General features: G+C 38.8%; 1 protein-coding gene and 2 long non-coding RNA genes across 5 annotated transcripts; all 3 read right to left on the bottom strand.

The window, feature by feature from the left end:
- Positions 1-2920: 2920 nt before the first annotated feature.
- Positions 2921-8065, bottom strand: LOC114459836 (chordin-like protein 2). The gene is made up of 9 exons (XM_028441991.1): positions 8058-8065; positions 7827-7980; positions 6375-6468; positions 5245-5303; positions 4742-4910; positions 4476-4664; positions 3555-3728; positions 3397-3489; positions 2921-3318 (listed from the first exon to the last, which is right to left on the bottom strand). The coding sequence occupies exons 1-9, from the start codon at positions 8063-8065 to the stop codon at positions 3185-3187; spliced, it is 1074 nt and encodes a 357-aa protein (XP_028297792.1). The 3' UTR covers positions 2921-3184.
- A 77-nt stretch (positions 8066-8142) lies between these two features.
- On the bottom strand, positions 8143-9753 carry LOC114459840 (uncharacterized). 2 transcript variants are annotated; one of them, XR_003673478.1, is made up of 3 exons: positions 9695-9753; positions 9409-9521; positions 8143-8155 (listed from the first exon to the last, which is right to left on the bottom strand). It is a non-coding gene; the product is annotated as an uncharacterized LOC114459840 (long non-coding RNA). The 2 variants fall into 2 exon arrangements; XR_003673479.1 differs by lacking the exon at positions 8143-8155 and having other exon boundaries at positions 9168-9521.
- A 2641-nt stretch (positions 9754-12394) lies between these two features.
- LOC114459842 (uncharacterized) lies at positions 12395-14480 on the bottom strand. Of its 2 annotated transcripts, XR_003673482.1 has the most exons (6): positions 13803-14480; positions 13528-13632; positions 13326-13439; positions 13014-13234; positions 12849-12922; positions 12395-12757 (listed from the first exon to the last, which is right to left on the bottom strand). It is a non-coding gene; the product is annotated as an uncharacterized LOC114459842 (long non-coding RNA). The 2 variants fall into 2 exon arrangements; XR_003673481.1 differs by having other exon boundaries at positions 12395-12922.
- Positions 14481-22532: the final 8052 nt, after the last annotated feature.

A 22532-nucleotide genomic window follows, 5' to 3' on the forward strand; every position in this document is an offset into this window, starting at 1 on the left:
CCACAGCCTGGTGCAGTTTTTTGGGCAGAGATGATCCTTAAGGACTTTAAAGCATGTTTGTTCCAGACTCTTTACATTGAACTGATGCACTTCTATCATTAGATCAAAGATATTACTGTTGTCAGAGTGACAGATGTAGAGAGGGCTCCTTATTGGGTGGATGATGTCCTTTATTTGTCCAGCAGCCAGTTTATTACAGTTTGAAGCAGTTGAGATCAGATATCTGCTGTAATGTTGTTTCTGGTTTGAACTGGGCGTGTTCATGTTAAGGGTTTCCTAAGGTCATTCGTTTCAACACAATTTTACATTCTACGGTACAATGAATGTATCTGGCTTTAAAAAGGACAGGGAGAAAACACTCCTGTTCAACTTTACACACTTTCATTTTAACAAATTACCAAACTGTGCAACACACATGGAAACAATTAAATGTTTGCCTCGTAACCAGGGACGACCCCTTCTATAGGCAAACGCTAAGTGCGGCATACAGCCAGGTGGCGCCAAATTAGCTGAGTGAAAAAAATGTAATGACCAAAGCTCTGAAATTATTAGCATATACTAAACTTAATAGTATTATTAATTATTAGTTTTAATGACAATAAAAAAATAGATTGACTCCTGGAAGTTTTGGATCTTTTCACAAAATGTGAGTGTCAAAAGCAAAACATCTTAGTCATAAGTATTTAAATTAAAAATAATACTTGATGCTAAATCATCACTACAGGGCAATATAAATGTATTTGTCTCTTTTTTTTTTTTTTTAGCAAAGTTTTCAAGCTGCAGCTATTTAAGTTAAATTATTTTTTTTAATTTTTTTTAAATTTAGGCTAAATATTTGACATTTATCTTGTTTTTGTGCAATGCTTTACTCTAATAATATTAATAATTTGTATTTTGAACTTGTTACTAAGATGTATATTTAATTTGACCTTTATTTACTAGTTTGTGTTTCTTATGTGTATGTAAATCCTTTAATCAATTAATCAATCAGGTAATTCTGCCGAGAAGCCGCAGCCTTCACAGATTTTTTCAGGTCACAGATTTTTGCACAACACTGGCCGAAGCTACTGTAAAAACAGCCCAAACAACGTCTAAGCGCTCGGATCTGAGGAAGTCTTAACAGTTACCGTAGACTCATGGTAGACGAAGCAGCAGCGCTCCTGGGTTTACGTAGCTTCTATAGCATGTCCTGTGGTGCCAAAGTCTGGGAAAGTCAAATGAATGTATTAAAGTGATAATATATTTATTTAAAGATTTTTTTTTGTATTTTTTATTGTCAAATATTAGATATATTGTATCGACCTCATAACTTATCAGCCCATCGTCCCCGCCCTAAAACAGCTGCCGACAGAAACTGCATTTACGTCACTTATGAAAACTAATCATAGTTTTCATAAGGGTTTGGCTCTGGATTAGAGTATGAGTGGAAGACCATGGCCATGTGAGCAGTAGAAAGATGAAAAAGCGTGTAACCACACCTCCAACACATACAAGCAGAAGGAAGTGATCTTTGTCCATTGATAAAAACATCTGCTTTTACACTGGTTTCCCACTGGGCTGAAAAGTTACGAAGCCATTATTCAATAACATGCATCCTGCACTGAAAACCAGTGGGCGGGAAAAAGAGGAGAAGAGTTCCCTGCTTCGTTTGGAGGTTCAGATGAAAAATGATGCAACGCCATGAAAGGAATCACATTTAAAGGGTTTATTTCACGTGTCCTTATTTTCAGCTTCCAATATCTCAGGAACTTCATCACATAGGAAACTGACATGTGGTACAGTAATACAGCTCCACCTACTCTCAGAAAATACAAAAAGATCTGCTATACATCTGGTGGACATGCTAGCTCCTCAAAATTGGAAAACGGTTTGGGTTTTTAGTCAACCATTGGTTTTCAACCTTTTAAGCCCACGACCCCCAAAATAAAGGTTCCAGGGACTCCCACCTTACCTGAAGGTAGTTGATGATATAATTATTTGTGCCGTAGTATGTCATCTTAAAGATGTAAATCCTTGTTTTAATCAGAAATAAAATGGGTTAAAAGTGATTAAAAATGGTGGAAAAGGTGGTGAAATGGGATTTTAAAAAACACAGAAATTGGTTAAAAGTTGTAATTTAGAGTGTGCAAAAATGGACAAAAAAAGTGGTAAAAAGGGTTTAAAGTGTCAATATTAGCTTAAAAGTTGTAGAAATGGGGGGAGTAAGAACAGGTAGTTTAAAATGGCAAATTATGGGCATGACAAATCATGACTGTGGATAAATTGGCAAAAACAGGAATGAAATATGGTTAAAAATAGGTTAAAAGTGACAATAATGGGTCAACATATGTGACATTAGGTGAAAAGTGTTTATAAGTGCTGAAAATGTCTTAAAAGTGGGGGAAAATGTGCAGAAAAGGCATTGAAATTTGATTAAGTGGCAGAAATGGGAGCAAGAAAAAGTGATATATACAGATAAATAAATAAAAGTGGTTATCAACAATGGACCATCATTTTACTGACTTTATGGATGGACCCCAAAAGTCTCTCCCCTTTATTCCCCCTCATAGATGGATTTACCAGGGCAAAATTAAAGCAGTTAACTTTTTGAATAAGCCTACATTCTGCGTCAATCCTTTAGTAACAGCGTAAGTTGATATTTTAAACCGTAAAAGCGGCGCTGTTAATGAAAAGGTCTGTAGAAGATCAGCCCTTTCTCTCTCCTGTCACTCAGCTTCGCACGCGCACACGCACGCACGAAAAACAATGACGGACTTTTGCTAAAGTTTTCATCAAATTAGGGGTGGAGTCCATGGGTGGAGTTAACAGCGGAGGGGAGGGTATTATTTTTTCCCGATTTACCTTGTGACATCACAAACTTAAAACATTTGAAACAGAGCATTTTTGTTCTTTGTTATAAGACTTACACAGACCACAAACAAACGACTGGATTGTTTTATTTCACATTTTGTTGCTGGTGGATACTCAAGTTACCTAAACATCAAAACACTTCATCTGAAGTCTGAACATAAACACACAAATTAAAGCATTTATATGATAAATATGTTACAGATTAACTATTTATATTACACAACGAGCAGGGATAACCTGCCTGATACATTCAAATCCGACCTGTACGTGTGGAGATATGTTGGCTTCACAGTCTCATTCATGTCTATAGAAAACAACAGTTGTTGAGAAATAATCAGGGCGAACAGAATCCTTCTGTTTGCTTAGGATTCAGGAAGCTCATGATCATCCGGATGCCGTCCTGACAAACTGTGTTCCGAGGAGCTTTACTCAGATTTCCTCCCACCTCTTTAAATCTCCTCCACATGTCTGAAAGAGGGGGAAAAAAAGCTCCAAATAATTTGCTCAATATCTCAACCTCGAGGAGCATCGTAATCAGAAACAAACCTTCGTCGAGGGTTGTGAGTAACGTGTAGTTTTCGGGATGATCCAGGATGTCTTTTCTTTGGATGTCGCCGATTTCCATCATATGTAAGACACCTGGGAAAACAAACGGAAACTTGATTCGAGTTCAACGTTTCTTTGAATCTTCCGAGGACTCCGACCTTCTGCCGTGCTCCACACGTGAACCTCCAGCTCAGCGGTGCTCGGTCTCTCAGCAGCGATGATCTTCACAGAGTCGGGCGTGTCCACGTTCAGAGACGTCTCGACTTTGTACACCACCACGTTGTTTTTGTATCCGGCGTAGCACTGGGTTTGGTTACTTTCAGCTTTACTCTCTGGAGAGAGTAACATGAGTGGAGTGAGACGATGGAGTCCCATCAGATTGCAGAGTTCTTTCCAGGAATTTTTCACAGCATAGGGGGAAATTAGGTAATATATGGGACCCACAATAATATTGGGACTTACACATTTTTTTGTATTATTATTGTTTACTGTTATTTTATTTTATTTTTTAAAAAAGAGGGAAAAAGGGGGGGAAAGGAAAGGAAAAAGCAAAATAAAGGAAGTAAAGAGAAATAAAAATAAAATGAGAAAAAATGGAAAAAAGAGAAAGAATGTACAAAAAAGAGAGAGAAATGGAAAAAAAAATCACAACATAGGGGGATCAAAATCACAGCGTCGGGGATCAAGATTACTGCGTGGGGATCAAAGTCACTGCGTAAGAGATCAAAATCACTGCATAGGGGATCAAAGTCACAGAGCAAGGGATCAAAGTCACTGCGTAGAGGATCAAAGTCACTGCGTAGGGGATCAAAGTCACGGCGTAGGGGATCAAAGTCACGGCGTAAGGGATCAAAGTCACAGCGTAAGGGATCAAAGTCACAGCGTAAGGGATCAAAGTCACAGCGTAGGGGATCAAAGTCACAGCGTAAGGGATCAAAGTCACAGCGTAAGGGATCAAAGTCACTGCATAGGGCATCAAAGTCACTGCGTAGAAGATCAAAGTCACAGTGAAATGGCCCCCAATGTTCAACTGTGCTGGCGCGAACCCTGGATTAGTTTGGTTGCGGTTCGTTATCTACCTGGACATGACTTGCAGCACTTCCCTGCTGACTTCACGGGATGCTGACACGGATACTCTGTGGGGCACGTGATGCGTTTACAGTTCTGAAGGCCGTCAGTGCAAGAGCACAGGATGCATTCCATAACCTTCCCCAACACTGGGTGCCACGTGTCTCCGTTCGAGTACGTCTTCCCGTTGTATAAACACGCTGTGAGAAAAGGAACGCATAAAATCATCACTCTACATTTGGAAACATTCAGCATCTACAGATGGACCGGCTCTCACCTCTTTGGTGTTTCCTTTGCAGCAGAATCTTCACCGTGGTCTCTGAAGCTCCTTTGAGGTTCAGTTTGCTGAGGACTAGGCCTCTGGAGGACGCCCTGACCCGGGGAGGGGTGGCACGGTCGGGCCGCGCCCTCCTGGGCTCTCCTGAACACTGGTCCACTGAGTGTCTCTGTGTAAACACAGAATTCAACATATGACATTTGTCTCAAAAATATTCACAAATATATCCACAATTTTCACATGTATTTTTCAGATTTTCATGTGTTTTCTTAGATTTTCGCATGCTTTTTCATGTGTTTTTTGTATTTTCACATGTTTTTTCACATGGTTTTTTTATTTTCATGTGTTTTTTCACGTGGTTTTCAAGTTTGGTTTTAGATGTTTCCATATGTTATTTCGATTTTTACATACGTTTTCCAGATTTCCACACATTTTTTCAAAGATGTCATTGACAGACATGTCACACGTGAAAAATATACAGAATAAATTAAAGCAACACATACGACGCCTCGGTTTAGCTGCTGGTTTCCATCATCAGTAGACGATCCACTGGTAGAGTGATCTATAAAATAAAAGATCCAGGTATAAGAAAGGAGTGTGTGTGTGTGTGTGTGTGTTTAAAGGTATAGTTAAAGCTGCTGGAGGTGATTATTTTTCATTAGATAAAGACATTGCATAGGCCTCATTGATCAAATCAATAAATCAAAGATCTTTTGCTTGAAAAAAAAAAGGTCTAAATTGCAGCTGATAAGTTTGTATTTATCTCCACTATTAATACTTAAATGTTTACTGACATTTTGTGCATTGCATTGTGGGATGTGGACACCCGTAAACCAAGGGTTTTCAACCTTGAGGTCAGGACACTGGGAGGGGGTCGCCAGATGCCTTCAAGAAACAAAAAACATTTTTACAACATTTTTACTCTCTCTCTGCAACTACACCAAACTTGCCATATTTTTGCTCTTTTTAATATATTTTTGCTACATTTCTCCCATTTCTGACACTTCATCAAATTTCAATGTCTTTTTTGCACATTTTTTTCCACTTTCAAGACATTTTCACCACTTAAACCCTTTCCACCACTTTTACACCCTATGTCACATATGTTAACCCATTATTGTCACTTTTAACCTCTTCACAATATTTCATGCTCATTTTTTCCAATTTAACCACATTGATGATTTGCCATGCCCAATATTTCTCAGTTTAAACTAATTGTTCCAATGCTGACACTTTGAAACTTTTTTTTACCACTTTTTCTGTCTGTTTTTCACAGATTCATAGAACAATAGACCATCATTTTACTATGGATGGACCCCAAAAATCTCTCCCCTTTATTCCCCCTTATAGATGGTTTGTTGTTCATGTCTGTGTGTAAAACTCAGATTGTTTTTGTCTCTTTTTCTAAATACATAATGTACTGACTACTCCCAGTATAGAAGAACCACTTCACCCAGTTAAACAAAGTGTTTTTAAGCAGGATTACAGACTCCACCTTTAAGTTGTGCAATCTCAAGTCGCAGCATTGAAAGCGTGATTGATCCACATTAGTCCGTTCTGTTTTCACTTTAACATTGGAAACAGAATGAAGGGTTTTGGGGGGGTATTTTTCAGGTGGGAGGAGTCTGACTACCTTTACACACCAAACAGCAGGTCTCTGGAACAGACACTGGTGAGGAGCAGGTGAGTGGTTGGCATGTTTTCAGAGCACAGAAGATGTTTCCATTCTGTCAACACAAAGAACGTCATGACAGAAAAATCTAGGACAAAAATGAATCTATTAAAACACATGCAAACTGAGCGCGGCAATAAAACTGTGCTGAGTTTGACAGTTCTAAGCCCCTCCCTGTTTTCTTCCTGATATCATGGAAATGTTCGGCTTTAATGCGTTTACTTTTGGCTTCACTCAACAAAACAAGCCATTCAAAGAAAAACACAGACCTGAGCAATATTGTCTTCATTAGGGGAAGGAGTTAAACTGCAACTTTAACTGAGTTTAATACATCACATACTGTATCTGTGTATACACATATTTGGTTCAAATTATGTTTACCTAAATATACTTCCCTTTGTGAGACCCCTAAAAGTAAACCAATCCATTAACACACAACAACAAAAATAGACAAAACTACTCCAAAAACAACAAAAACACAGAATGGCATGGAAAATATACAAAATGACAAGCACAAAAAATAAGAGGAAAATATACAAAATGACCTCATAAAATACAAAAAAGGACAACTAAATACACAAAATTATTCCAAAAACAAATTTACAATAACTTACTCCAACAAATACACAAAATTGCAGAAAAATACACAAAAAACACACAAAACAACAGAAACATGCAGAATGACAGAAATATTAACAAAAAGACTCCAAAAACACACTAAACAGAAATAAAAATAACTCCAAAACAAAAAGACACAGATGGCAGCGGGAAAATATACAAAATAACAAAAACACCGAAATGAAGGTAAAGAATCTAAAATGACAAACTAAATACACAAAATGACTAAAACACACACACAAACATAAAATTAAAAAAAAACTTACTTCAATAAACAAACAAAATTGCAGAAAAATACACAAAATCACTCCCACCCATAAAACAACAAAACACACAGAAGGACAGAAATATAAACAAAATGACAAAACTAATAAACGAGGACATTTAAATAACTTCAAAAATGTACAAAACAACAAAATGCTAATGTTAATGCTCTGATTGGTCTTATTCTAATGCTGACATGAATGTTGAGGACCCTCTGATCAGATACAATCACATGTTATAAAATGATAAGTCAGTTTCTATATTAATTTCACTTCCTAAAGTTCTAATAGTCCTAATATTTTATGTGTGGAGCCAGAGCTTATGATCTTTACCCAGGTTTGCACCCATTTAACTTCCTCCACCAGTGGCTCCACCCCTTTTCACTGGAGGATCATGGGATAGTGATTTTCTTTAACAGAAACAACCAGGAGGACTATAGACTACCAGGCTTTGAGGATTGGACAGACCTGGAAACGACTTTTATTCTCCTTTGACATGAAATGAAGGTGAAAGAAAGGAATGTGACCTCACGTGAGCATGTGCAGAGCGCACACTGATTGTTGTGCTTTGGATGGCAAACAGGTTGTGTTTGGTGAAGGTGTCCCCAGGCCTGGTACACACTCCCGTTATATCTGCAGGACTTGGCCTGAAGCTCTCAGTCCCAGCAGGGGACCCGGGGCCTGGTCTGAGGGAAACACACACACACAACTCTGACCGTGGTGCAATGGATGAGCCGACGCTGCTGATTGGCTCAGAGCTCACCTGAGCATCGTGGACAGCACTGTCTGGGCTCCGTCACAGGGTGGTCACAGGCCCAGCGTTGGACACCTGATGGTTGTTAACATTATCACACGCCCCGACTGACACACGACATGAAAACAACACACAAAGACCAGGAATTCAAATGTAAAACATCCTGATTAGTATTAGGATATGGGTGGGAGAAAAAAATCATTGATCGATGCATCGCCATGGTAACAAATATTTTAAAATCAATATGTTTGAGCTGCAGTAAGTAAAAATGGAAGAAACTTGAGATAAAAATAGGAACATTAGTTTAAACTGGCAAATATGGGCATGAAAAAATCGTGAATGTGGTTAAATTTGGGCAAAAATAAGAATGAAATATGGTGAAAAAGAGGGTAAAAGTGACAATAACTGGGTCAACATATGTGACCTTAGGTGTAAAGTGGTGGAAATGGTTTATAGGTGGCTGAAACATGTCTGGAAAGTAGAAAATATGTGCGAAAATGCTTGAAATGTGATGTAGAAGTGGTCAGAAATGGGATAATATGCATAAAATGCATTAAAAGGAGCAAAAATGTGGCAAGAAAAGTGATGAAAATCAAGTTAAAAATGTGACAGTTTTGTGTAGAAAAAGGGTAAAAGTAAAGGTAAAAAATTGATTTATTTTGGTTGCATTTGTGTGTTTTTGGGATCATTTAGTGTTTTTCCTCACTTTTTTGGATTTTTGTTGTCAATTTGTGTCATTCTTGCTGTTTTTTGTGTGTATTGTAATCATTTTGTATATTTTTTCTCACATCTTTTACATTTTTGTTGTCATGTATATTTTCATGCATTTTTTTGGTCAGAGTATTTTCTGTTATGTTTTTGTTTTTGAAGTGTAATTTTGTATATTTCATCCATCTTTGTAGTCATGTATTTTTTTGTCATTTTGTGCATTTCTGGTGGAATGTTTTATATTTTTCTTGCCTCTTGTGTGTTTTTCTGTCCTTTTTTGTGTGTTTGTTTGTCATTTTGTATATTTTCATATATTTTTTGGAATCATCTTTTGTTTTTCTGTCATTTTGTGCACTGTTCGTGTAATTTTGTATATTTTATGCATATTTGTCATCATCTTGTGTACTTTTGTCATTTTTTTTAATGTTTTTTTTTTTGTCATTTTGTATATTTCCATGTCTTTAATGTAGTCATCTTACGTATTTTTCTTTCATTTTGTGCATTTCTGCAGTCAATGTTTATACTTTCCTGCATTTTTTTGTCATCTTGTGTTTTTTGGTGTTGTTTTGATCTCGATTTCTCCAGCAAAGATTCCTAATCGATATAATCGAACAGTCCCACCTCTACTACATGTTATTATTAATGCTGATACCTCAGAGCAGAGACAGCGCATACAGAACATGAAGCCAAAAGGCTCCAGGTAGGGATGCCAGCTCTGTCCAGGGCTGAACGTCTGGTCTTTGAAGACACACTGTGGTCTGGAAACTGACACAAAACACACACCGTGAACGTGTGGCGCAGATACACGTTTATTACATCCAAAGACGTATGAAGAGAAATTATTGTTATTTGCATTTTAAACCCTCGACACATTCAAAAAAAAAAAAAAAGAATCTAGATGTTTAATAGGACGCACGCACGCACGCACGCGCTCTTACCTTCCCGCGCTCGAGGCTCCGCAGCTTCAAACCAAATGATGAGCAAGAAGCAAAAGGTGTGGACTTCATTTTAAGTGTCCACAGACAGATTAAATGTGAGTTTGAGCAGCAGAGAAACTGTAGGACGATGTGAGGAAGGGTGTTTGGGAAAAAAAAAAAAAAAAAGTCCAGCCCTTTTCTCTTGGGTAAACTAATGGCGCCTCCTTCAGGACAGTGAACGCACCAATCACATCATTGGATACAAGACAGAGACCAAAAAAAAAAAGGGTTTAAAGTCTCAAATATTGGCTTAAAAGTGGCTAGAAATTGGAAAGAGAGGGGGGGGTTTGGGATAATGTGATTATCAAAAGTTTGGAAGAATTAGTATAACTGGCAAATAATGGGCATGAAAAATCGTGAATGTGGTTTTAAATTGGCACAAAAATAAGCTTGAAATATGGTAAAAAGAGGTAAAAAGTGACAATATTGGGTCCAACAGGTGGAAAGTGTGGAAGGGTTTAATTTATAGGTGCAGGAAATGTCTTGAAAGTGGGAAAAAATGTGCAGAAAAAGCATTGCAATTTGATGAATGAAGTAGCAGAAATGGAATTAACCTTTAGCCAAAATACACCGATAACAGAGCAAAATATGGCAAGAAAAAAGTGATGTAATATAGATTAAAAATATGGAGAGTTGATGTAGTTGCAGAAAAATCAAGCAAAAATTGGCTCAAATTGTTTGAAGGCCTTTGGCCAGTGTCCTCACGACCTTAAAGGTTGAGAACCGCACTTTTGGTGTCATTTGTGTTTTTGGATCATTTAGTGTTTTTCCTCTCACTTTTTGGATTTTTGTTCTTTTGATGCATTATTGGTTATATTGTATATTTTTCCTCACATCTCGAGTGTTTTTATCCTCATTTTGTATATTTTCATGCATTTTTGTAGTCATCTTGTGTATTTTTCAGTCATTTTGGGCATTTTTTTGTGTAATTTTGTACATTTTCATGCATTTTGTAGTCAAAAAGGTGGACTTCATTTTCAAGTGTCCACAACCAGATTAAATGTGAGTTTGAGCAGGAGGAGAAACTGTTGGACGATGGTGTTAAGAAATAAGTCCAGCACTTTTCTAGCTAAACTAATGACTCCTTTTCAGGACAGTGAACGCACCATCACATCATTAGATAAAGTTTGCAATAATAGACCAAGTTCAAAGCAAATGTGTTTTTATCCAACCTCTGACCCCAGATTTCAGAAACAAACTGCTTCAAAATAAATTGTATTCATTCATAAAGAAAATAAAATAATATACATCCACATAGTTACATGTTGGCCGTTTTGAGATGTGAAAAGGTATTCAAAACAACTAACAATTTGCTCATTGTTTCAAATAATTACATATATTTATTACAAATACAAATTGTTTAACTGATATAAAACAAAAAACGGAAATATAGAAAGAGAATGAATGTTTTTCCGTTTTTAAATTACAAATATAAACGGAAAAATCTTGTTCCATTTACAGGGAAATTCTTAGATTTTAGAATTTGGTTTTGAAAAGAGAACACCCAAAGAACGAATGTTTGTTTGTCAGTGATTTTTTATTATTGTTTTTAGAGGCTATTTTTGTTGTCACTTTGTATATTTATTGTCTTGTTTATTTTTTTGTTTTCTAAGTTATGAATAATTTTATGTTTAAGTGATTTTGTTTGTTATTAACATTTGTATTCAACTTTTTCTCCTTCATGACTTAATTTAAGGTCTCTTCATTCCTCTGGGGGGAATTTACTCGGGGAATATTTTAGTTAAAAAATTATTTTTGCAGATTTTTTATCCAAACATTTGTTAACTAAATGCAAATTCTCAGTTTACAAACAATATTAGTTTATCTTCATCTTAGCACTATTTCCAAACTTAAAAAGTTTAAATTAAAAATTATGACAATGGTCTTTTTTAATTATATATTATGCCTTTTTTAAATTGTATTTTTTGTGTACAGCACTTTGGTTGTTGTAAAGCACTTTAGAAATAACACTTGATTGATAAATATCTTAATTTACTCATGCAATATGTAACTTTTCAGGTATTCAAACCACCATAAACAAGGAGAGAAAATAGAGAAATCCATTACATCAGTAGGTGAGCAGACCCATGGGTGCAGGACTTCATTCACAGCAAATCTAGGAAAAATTGACAAGCTTTTTGTGTAGAGTTTGCATGTTCTCGTCGTGCTGTAGTGGAGTTTCTTTAAATCACATGCATTGCAAATGACAGACGATAAAATAATTTCACTTCATTTATTTAACAGACTCTTATTCGCAAGTCAACAATTTACAAATTCAAAGGCACATTTGGTCACAACCTGGACATGAAAAAAAGTGAAAAAAAACCGGTTAAAAGTTATGAACTGACTAGACTGATCTCTATTTACACAGTTCCACAACTGAAAACTAAAGTTTTAGTTGCACAAAAAATACTATGCTTCCCCTGCCTTGTAAATTATTTAAAGTAAACATAAAAAAAATAGATTAATGTAGTAGCAGGTATTGAACAAGATGATTCCAAACAACAAGAAAACATTTTACCGAACCTAATAAATGCTGCTTAAAACTCCTGTAATTTGTATAAATAGATCCTCCACCCCAGAAAAAAAACTAAAAAAAATAAATAAATGTACACATACAAAGTATGTTTATGAACCAAACATGTTAAAGATATTACATTATATATATTTGCACATATCAGATATTGTCCAACATTTAATTTCCAATATCAACAGACACAAACAAATGGTGGTGGTCACAATGCAATACAGTAGAGTTCTTTTTTTGCAAGAAAAAAAATTAAACAAGCACCGTGTCAACCTGACATAGGTAAAAAAAAAAAAAAAAAGTCAGCAGAAAAAAAAAAACAAAGTCAACAACAGTTACCAGAAGGGTTCTAGTGCTGAGTTCAAAGGTAGAACTGTTAACAGAAAAGAAGGGTATTTCCAGGCTTTAACGTAGGTCAGTGAACAGAACAGTTCTACTGCCAGGTTCCAACGTAGAACAGTTATCGAAAGAAAAGGGTTCTACTACTGAGTTCCAACCTAGTCAACGAAAATAAAACATTTTACTGCCGGATACCAAAGTAGGACAGTGTCAAGAAAGGGTTCTACTGCTGAGTTCCAATGTAGTTACCGGAAGTTAAGGGTTCTGCTGCCAGGTTCCGACGTAGTTGCCGGAAGTGAAGGGTCCTGCTGCCAGGTTCCAATCTAGTTACAGGAAGTGAAAGGTTTTACGAACAGATTCCAATGTAAGGCAGTTACCAGAAAGGGTTCTACTCCTGAGTTCCAATGTAATTACCGGAAGTGAAGGGTTTACTGCCAGGTTCCAACATAAATACAGGAAGTGAAGGGTTCTACTGCCAGGTTCCAACATAAATACAGGAAGTGAAGGGTTCTACTGCCAGGTTCCGACATAGTTGCCACTGCCAGGTTCCAACGTAGTTACATCAAGTGAAGGGTTCTACCGGCAGGTTCCGACGTAGTTGCCAGAAGTGAAGGGTTCTACTGCCAGGTCCCAATCTAGTTACAGGAAATGAAAGGTTTTATTGCCGGATACTAACGTAGGACAGTAACCAGAAAGGATTCTACTGCTAAGTTCCAATGTAGTTACCGGAAGTGAAGGGTTTACTGCTAAGTTCCAACGTAGTTACATCAAGTGAAGGGTTCTACCGGCAGGTTCCGACGTAGTTGCCGGAAGTGAAGAGTTTTGCTGCCAGGTTCTAACCTAGGTAGCAGAAATGAAAGGTTTTACTAAAATTCCAGCATAGTACAGTTCCCAGAATGGTTCTATTGCTGAGTTCCAACGTAGTTACCGGAAGTGAAGGGTTCTACTGCCGGGTTCCAACGTAGAACAGTTATCAGGAGAGAAGGGTTCTACTGCCAAGTTCCAATGTAGTTACCAGACGTGAAAAGTATCACTGTCAGATTCCAACATAGGACAGTTACCAGAACGGTTCTACTGTCGGGTTTTAGTATATGTTAAATTGAGGTTTTATTTATTCAGACAAGGTTTGAATAAACAAACCTTTACTATTGCAACAACACATTATGAATAGGGTAAAATTAGCATGGGTTGCAACGTAGTTACCGGAAGTGAAGGGTTCTATTGCCAGGTTCCAACGTAGTTACCAGAAGTTAGGGTTTCTACTGCCAGATGAAGAGAAGGGTTTGATGGCCAGGTTCCAACCTAATTACTGAAAGTTAGGGGTTCTACTGCCAGGTTCCAGTGTGGAACAGTTGCATGTTGTCAGTGTAGATCTTGTCATGTTGTGAGGCAGAGCACATTGTTCACCTATTTTGTGCGTTGATGAAGTGGAGCCATTATTCTAAGCTCGTGTTGGTCTCAAACTAGAGACAGTCCTGCAGTGGTTGGCTTCAATATCACTTAGTAAGATCGAAGCCAGTGTTCAGATTCCAAAGACTTCCTGCTGAAGTTATTTTTGTTGACGAGGTAATCTGGGTTGATATTTTGTAGAAAGGCCTCAACCTTTGAGCGGGTACCACCTAACAAAATACACTCAGACCGTAGGGTAACAGTCAGAGCAAAATTAAGTTGTTACTTGGATTTTGCATCAAACAATGGAGGAAAAAGACTTGGTTAGACATTAACACATTTGGGGGGGAAAAGACTTGGTTAGACACTACCACATTTGGGGGGAAAAAGTCTTGTTAGACATTAAAACATTTTGGGGGAAAAAGACTTGGTTAGACATTAAAACATTTGGGGGGGAAAAGATTTGGTTAGACACTAAAACATTTTGGGGGAAAAAGACTTGGTTAGACACTAAAACATTTGGGGGGGAAAAGACTTGGTTAGACACTAAAACATTTGGGGGGGAAAAGACTTGGTTAGACACTAAAACATTTGGGGGGGGAAAAGACTTGGTTAGACATTAAAACATTTGGGGGGAAAAGACTTGGTTAGACATTAAAACATTTGGGGGGGAAAAGACTTGGTTAGACATTAAAACATTTGGGGGGGAAAAGACTTGGTTAGACATTAAAACATTTGGGGGGGAAAAGACTTGGTTAGACATTAAAACATTTGGGGGGGAAAAGACTTGGTTAGACATTAAAACATTTGGGGGGGGAAAAGACTTGGTTAGACATTAAAACATTTGGGGGGGAAAAGACTTGGTTAGACATTAAAACATTTGGGGGGGAAAAGACTTGGTTAGACATTAAAACATTTGGGGGGGAAAGACTTGGTTAGACATTAAAACATTTGGGGGGGGAAAGACTTGGTTAGACATTAAAACATTTGGGGGGGAAAAGACTTGGTTAGACATTAAAACATTTGGGGGGGAAAAGACTTGGTTAGACATTCAAACATTTGGGGGGGAAAAGACTTGGTTAGACATTAAAACATTTGGGGGGGAAAAGACTTGGTTAGACATTAAAACATTTGGGGGGGGAAAGACTTGGTTAGACATTAAAACATTTGGGGGGGAAAAGACTTGGTTAGACATTAAAACATTTGGGGGGGAAAAGACTTGGTTAGACATTAAACATTTGGGGGGGAAAAGACTTGGTTAGACATTAAAACATTTGGGGGGGAAAAGACTTGGTTAGACATTAAAACATTTGGGGGGGAAAAGACTTGGTTAGACATTAAAACATTTGGGGGGAAAAGACTTGGTTAGACATTAAAACATTTGGGGGGAAAAGACTTGGTTAGACATTAAAACATTTGGGGGGAAAAGACTTGGTTAGACATTAAAACATTTGGGGGGAAAAGACTTGGTTAGACATTAAAACATTTGGGGGGAAAAGACTTGGTTAGACATTAAAACATTTGGGGGGAAAAGACTTGGTTAGACATTTAAACATTTGGGGGGAAAAAGACTTGGTTAGACATTAAAACATTTGGGGGGAAAAAGACTTGGTTAAACATAAAAAAAAAAATGGAAGAAAAATACTTTGTTAAACGTAATGCAAAACATCAGGTGGAGTCAACAGCAAAAAATGTCCAGGACCTGTTTCAGCGTCATCTACAAAGAAGATAATGTTAGCAAGGAGAGTCAGAGTCAGTCAAGTCAGGTCTTTCAGTCAATGTAAGCTCAAGTTCAGCCAAATAATCCTGTGAGAATGGCAAGGTTTAAAGTGTTGTACCTTTCCAAACAAGTGGAAACGAAGGCAAAGGGTCGTCTGCTTGAGCAGAAAGAGAAACCGCGTGTGGAACAGGCAAGTTCAAAGAGAAAACCTACAATCTCTGGTGACGCGCAAAGAGCCTTTTCAGCTGTAGCGACAGCTCTAAGACAAAGACGCACAAAAACAGAACGAATACACACAAACATACAACAAAGAGTTAAATACATTCTAGAAGTCTACAAAATGTATAACAATTTTTTAGCCAAACTAGGAAAGCTACCAAAAAAAAGTTGAAAGTCTGTTGGTCTCCGTTAAGTTCATCCTTGGAGTTGAGATTGTTGAATTGTTCACGCTCCTTCCATGAGAAGACAAAGTTATTGACCGCTGGAAAAATCTTTCCTCAAAGTCTTTGGGACCTTGTGTTTTCAATGATGCTGATGAAACAGGTCTCCAGGATTTTCTGACTGCTGAGAATTCAGTTCCATGATGGGTGATATTTAATCAATGTTCCGATGGAATGTTCTTTGATTTTGCTCATTGGTGCTCAGGAATGTTCGCAAACACCGATTATTTCTGAACCATTTGGTCGATGTAAAGCCTCGCCAATCTGTAACAATCATCCACATGAAACCTGTAAGCCTCAGGTACCAGGAGTTTGTGATAGTGTGTGGACGTGACCATCTGCCAGTGTGTTCTTGCAGTTGCAAATTATACAAAGTATACATCATTTCTTTTGAGGCCAATTTAGCTAGGAGTTTTGTCGTCTACTTCATTAGTTTTGTTTTTGTTCTACTTTTGGAGTCCTGGCTACAGTTGCCACTAAGACCCCAATTTACAGTTGTAAGAATCTATATATTTTTGAGGTAAGTTTTGACTGACTTTTATATATTTGAACCAAGCTTGGAATTTAGAAGTTTACTTCATTAGTTTGTTGTTTTACTTTTAGACTCATGGCTACAGTTGCCACCAAGACTCAAATTTGAAGTTGCAAATTCTATTAAAAAAGTAAATTTTGGGATAAGTTTTGATTCTGGGGTAAATTGTGGCCAAGCTTGGAGTTTTAATGTGTACTTCATAAGTGTTGTTTGTGTGAATATATTCTAACTTTAACACAATAGACTTGTGCGTTTGTGTGCATTTGTCCTACCTTACTGTGGTAGGTCCAACACCTCGTCATCCTGGTCTTCAGTCTGATGAAAGTCTAGAAGGTCTCAGGGCTGTGGAACATCCTGCCTAATACCAGTACCATAGAAAACTATCTGCCTTCATCACTGGACTGGTACATCACAGCATGATGCAGAATATACCAGACTTTCTATATTTATATTTATATGTTTTATGATCCACTTATTTAAAGTCCTGGCTACAGTTGCCACCAGGACATAATTTTGCATTTGTAAATTCTATGAAATATATATTTTTGAGGTAAGTTTTGACTGTGAGGTATTTATATATTAGAACCAAGCTTGGAATTTAGACGTTTACTTCATTAGTTTGTTGTTTTACTTTTAGAGTCATGGCTACAGTTGCCACCAAGACTCAAATTTGCAGTTGCAAATTCTATTAAAAATGTAAATTATTTTGGGATAAGTTTTGATTCTGAGGTAAATTGTGGCCAAGCTTGGAGTTTTAATGTGTACTTCATAAGTGTTGTTTGTGTGAATATATTCTAACTTTAACACAATAGACTAGTGCGTTTGTGTGTATTTGTCCTACCTTACTGTGGTAGGTCCATCACCTCGTCATCCTGGTCTTCAGTCTGAAGATGATGGTCTAGAAGGTCTCAGGGCTGTGGAACATCCTGCCTAATACCAGTACCATAGAAAACTATCTGCCCTTATCACTGGACTGGTATTTATAATAATCTTAGCACTTCTATGTATAGTCATCTTATAATATACTTGTATATAAATATCTCAGCACATGAGACTTATGTAAATTACCTCTAAGGATAAAAGGGCAATTATCTTTAATGTTATTAATTTACAGGTAGATTGCTACACTAACTTTATTCTTTAATTTTAAACCATCCTTAAGGGACAGTTAAAGTTAAGGGACTTGGTCAAGGTCCCTTAGTGATGGCCCACAGTAGATTCAAAACAATGACTTTCAGAATAAAAGCCATCTTCATTAACCATTATTTGGCCACCACTGCCTTAATTGGCATAACTGACCTTTAAATTATCCTTAAGATAATAAAGTCATAATATGCACTTACCAGGCCACATCAAGGTTCTCTTACCAATGGTTCTTCACTCTGGATGTTTCTTCTGGATATTTGCAGAACTTCTGAACATTTCTTCATGTTCCGCGCAACCGTCGAAGTTTAAGTTTTTCTGCTTTTAACATATTTTATGTATTTATTTAACTTCACTACATTTACTGGAGAACAAGGTTGATGTCAGTTTTATTTAGTTCTGTTCATCCCTCCATGTTCTTTATAGACTTGCCTTCCACATCAAAGTAAGTGTATAATAAAGTATAATAAAAATTAAATCAAATCTATTTATATATATTTACAAAGTGTAAAAGTTAAGGAATTACCGTAGAATAACGTTTTACGGCTCTTTTGTTTTACACGCCTATATTTAGTTTCCATCCTCATGGATGTTTTTAGATTTGTTAATCCCGTCATAATGTTATTTATTTTAAATCGACCGCAAAAAAAAACTCAGGTGGACAAATTTGTGATTTTTAATTCGTCAGAACTATATAACTACGACTATGACTATAAAGTACTACAAACAGGCAGAAAAAACCCATTGAGGCAAAACCTCAATAAAACTCCAATGAGTTCACAGCATGATGCAGAATAAACCAGACTTTCTATATTTATATTTATATGTTTTATGTTCCACTTATTTAAAGTCCCGGCTACAGTTGCCACCAAGACTCAAATTTGCAGTTGCAAATTCTAATAAAAAAGGAAATTATTTTGGGATAAGTTTTGATTCTGAGGTAAATTGTGGCCAAGCTTGGAGTTTTAATGTGTACTTCATAAGTGTTGTTTGTGTGAATAAACTCTAACTTTAACACAATAGACTTGTGCGTTTTTGTGTATTTGTGTGTATTTGTCCTACCTTACTGTGGTAGGTCCATCACCTCGTCATCCTGGTCTTCAGTCTGATGAAGATGAAGATGATGAAGGTCTAGAAGGTCTCAGGGCTGTGGAACATCCTGCCTAATACCAGTACCATAGAAAACTATCTGCCCTCATCACTGGACTGGTACATCACAGCATGATGCAGAATATACCAAACTTTCTATAATTATATGTTTTATGTTCCACTTATTTAAAGTCCTGGCTACAGTTGCCACCAAGACATTAATTTGCATTTATAAATTCTATAAATATATATTTTTGAGGTAAGTTATGACTGTGAGGTATAAATATTAGAACCAAGCTTGGAATTTAGACGTTGACTTCATTAGTTTGTTGTTTTACTTTTAGAGTCATGGCTACAGTTGCCACCAAGACTCAAATTTGCAGTTGCAAATTCTATTAAAAATGTAAATTATTTTGGGATAAGTTTTGATTCTGAGGTAAATTGTGGCCAAGCTTGGAGTTTTAATGTGTACTTCATAAGTGTTGTTTGTGTGAATATATTCTAACTTTAACACAATAGACTTGTGCGTATTTGTCCTACCTTACTGTGGTAGGTCCAACACCTCGTCATCCTGGTCTTCAGTCTGAAGATGATGAAGGTCTAGAAAGTCTCAGGGCTGTGGAACATCCTGCCTAATACCAGTACCATAGAAAACTATCTGCCCTTATCACTGGACTGGTACATCACAGCATGATGCAGAATATACCAGACTTTCTATAATTATATGTTTTATGTTCCACTTATTTAAAGTCCTGGCTACAGTTGCCACCAGGACATTAATTTGCATTTGTAAATTCTATGAAATATATATTTTTGAGGTAAGTTTTGACTGTGAGGTATAAATAGTAGGACCAAGCTTAGAATTTAGACGTTTACTTCATTAGTTTGTTGTTTTACTTTTAGAGTCATGGCTACAGTTGCCACCAAGACTCAAATTTGAAGTTGCAAATTCTATTAAAAAAGTAAATTTTGGGATAAGTTTTGATTCTGGGGTAAATTATGGCCAAGCTTGGAGTTTTAATGTGTACTTCATAAGTGTTGTTTGTGTGAATATATTCTAACTTTAACACAATAGACTTGTGCGTTTTTGTGTATTTGTCCTACCTTACTGTGGTAGGTCCAACACCTCGTCATCCTGGTCTTCAGTCTGATGAAGATGATGATGATGATGAAGGTCTAGAAGGTCTCAGGGCTGTGGAACATCCTGCCTAATACCAGTACCATAGAAAACTATCTGCCCTGATCACTGGACTGGTATTTATAATAATCTTTGCACTTCTATGTATAGTCATCTTATAATATACTTGTATATAATTATCTCAGCACATGAGACTTATGTAAATTAACTAAGGATAAAAGGGCAATTATCTTTAATGTTATTAATTTACAGGTAGATTGCTACACTAACTTTATTCTTTAATTTTAAACCATCCTTAAGGGACAGTTAAAGTTAAGGGACTTGGTCAAGGTCCCTTAGTGATGGCCCACAGTAGATTCAAAACAATGACTTTCAGAATAAAAGCCATCTTCATTAACCATTATTTGGCCACCACTGCCTTAATTGGCACAACTGACCTTTAAATTATCCTTGAGATAATAAAGTCATAATATGCACTTACCAGGCCACATCAAGGTTCTCTTACCAACGGTTCTTCACTCTGGATGTTTCTTCTGGATATTTGCAGAACTTCTGAACATTTCTTCATGTTCCGCGCAACCGTCGAAGTTTAAGTTTTTCTTTTTTTTTTTTTTTTTTTTTTTTTTTTTTTTTTTTTTTTTTTTTTTTACCTTGTCTGCACATGCTGTCGAAGGTTAACACTACAAGAAGTGCAATCTTTTAACAGCAATGCATATTTTATTATTGCAATTAAATAAATTTATTTATTTCATTGCATAATTGTGACCATCACCAGCCCTCCCTAGGGAAGGGTAAGAAATACTTTATTAAAGGGAGGATGTAAAAAAAAGAGAGGGCAGTGTTTACACCAAGGTGAGGGGTTGGAGGGGGGTGGGGAAGTTAACAGGGAAGAGGGATACAAGATAGGATATGGAATGAGTGGGGAATAGTTGTTAGGTTCCAAGTGATGCGATGTGAAATTGTGGTTGTGTATATTGTGCAGTTTGGTGACCAGTGTGCGGTTTAGGAATAATAGTGGTGGCTGTGAACAGAGGAAGAGGTGAGTGGAAATTCCATAAAACAGGTATTTGGGAACAAGGTGCAAGGTGTCTAAGGTTGAGCCCAGTATGAGTGTTATCCCACAGCCCAAGGCCAGTGCATACATGACAAATGTATTTCCAAGAACCGCCACTGCAAAAACCCACGAGCCGCCCCCGGGCCCGAAGAAGCAGTCAGGCCAGCAGCGAGAGCGGGCAGCCTAAGGGCCCCCGGCGACCACCCCACGGCCAAGCAGCCCCCCGCACGCCCCCAAGGTCCCAAGCCGAGAGGCAGCCATCGCCCCCCCCATACACACCCGAGAAAGCCCCAAGGAGCCAAGGACCCAGCGCACCACGCCACCGATCCCACCCCCAACCCCCAGACCCCCCACCCCACCGACCCCCCCCCCCCCCCACACACACCCCCGCGCCCAACCCCCCGAGGGGAGGGCCCAGAGAACTCCCTGCCCGAGGCCCCAGCGGAGGAACCGAAGCCCACGCCCAGCAGACGACCAGAGCCGCGCCGAACGGGCAGCCGGCGGGCACCCGCCGGCGAGCCCAGAGCCAGCAGGGGCCCGACCCCAGGCCAGAAGGACCCGGAATGGATGCAGCACCAGGAGCAGCCCGCCCAGGGAGGACGACCACACCCCAAGCCGCATAAGGCACCAGGGGGCCGCTGGGAGTCCCCCCGCCGGCCCCCAGGCACCCCAACCTAGCCCCCCATGGCGCCCCAGATCACCCCCTGCTGATGCCGCCCGCGCCACGAGCTTCAGTTTTTTTTAAAGCCAGGGCCCCCCCCAAGGGCCAAGCCAGACCGCCCCGCCGGGATGTGGCCCCCTGTTCGGGCCCCGACACCCTGCCTCACGGGGCACTGCCCAAGCAGGGGCCGTACCAGTAGGTACGCAAGGGCGCGGCACGCGCCACCCGCCCCGAAAGACCCCCGCCACGACCGGCCCGGCCCGCAGGCCAAGCACCCCGGGCCCCAGGAGCACCCCCCGGGAACAGGACCCCCCAAGGGCAAGCCCCCGGGCCAAGCCCCCCGGGACGCGCCCCCCACCCCGGCCCAGGACCCGGCCACAGCCCAGCAGAACCGCACAGCCCCAGACGGCACAAGGCCAGCAGCCCAGGGCCCGCCGTCCCCCGGACGGCGCAAGCCACGGGGCAGCGCCCCCCGCCGGCCCGCGAGCAACCGGCGACCCCCACCGCGGGGACGGAGGCACCCCAACGGCACACATCAAGTAAGGGACAGCAGCCCCCAGCCAAAGATGCCCCGGACCCACCCACCAGTCCGCAGATGGCAGGACGTACCCACCAGGCGGCCGAAAGCAACCTCAACCACCGGAACAGCTAGCGCCGCCCCCCCAGTAAACAGCATCATCCCGAAGTTTAAGTTTTTCTGCTTTTAACATATTTTATGTATTTATTTAACTTTACTACATTTACTGGAGAACAAGGTTGATGTCAGT

Source organism: Gouania willdenowi, unplaced genomic scaffold (genome assembly GCF_900634775.1).
Source record: "Gouania willdenowi unplaced genomic scaffold, fGouWil2.1 scaffold_356_arrow_ctg1, whole genome shotgun sequence".
Classification (NCBI taxonomy): Eukaryota; Metazoa; Chordata; class Actinopteri; order Blenniiformes; family Gobiesocidae; genus Gouania; species Gouania willdenowi.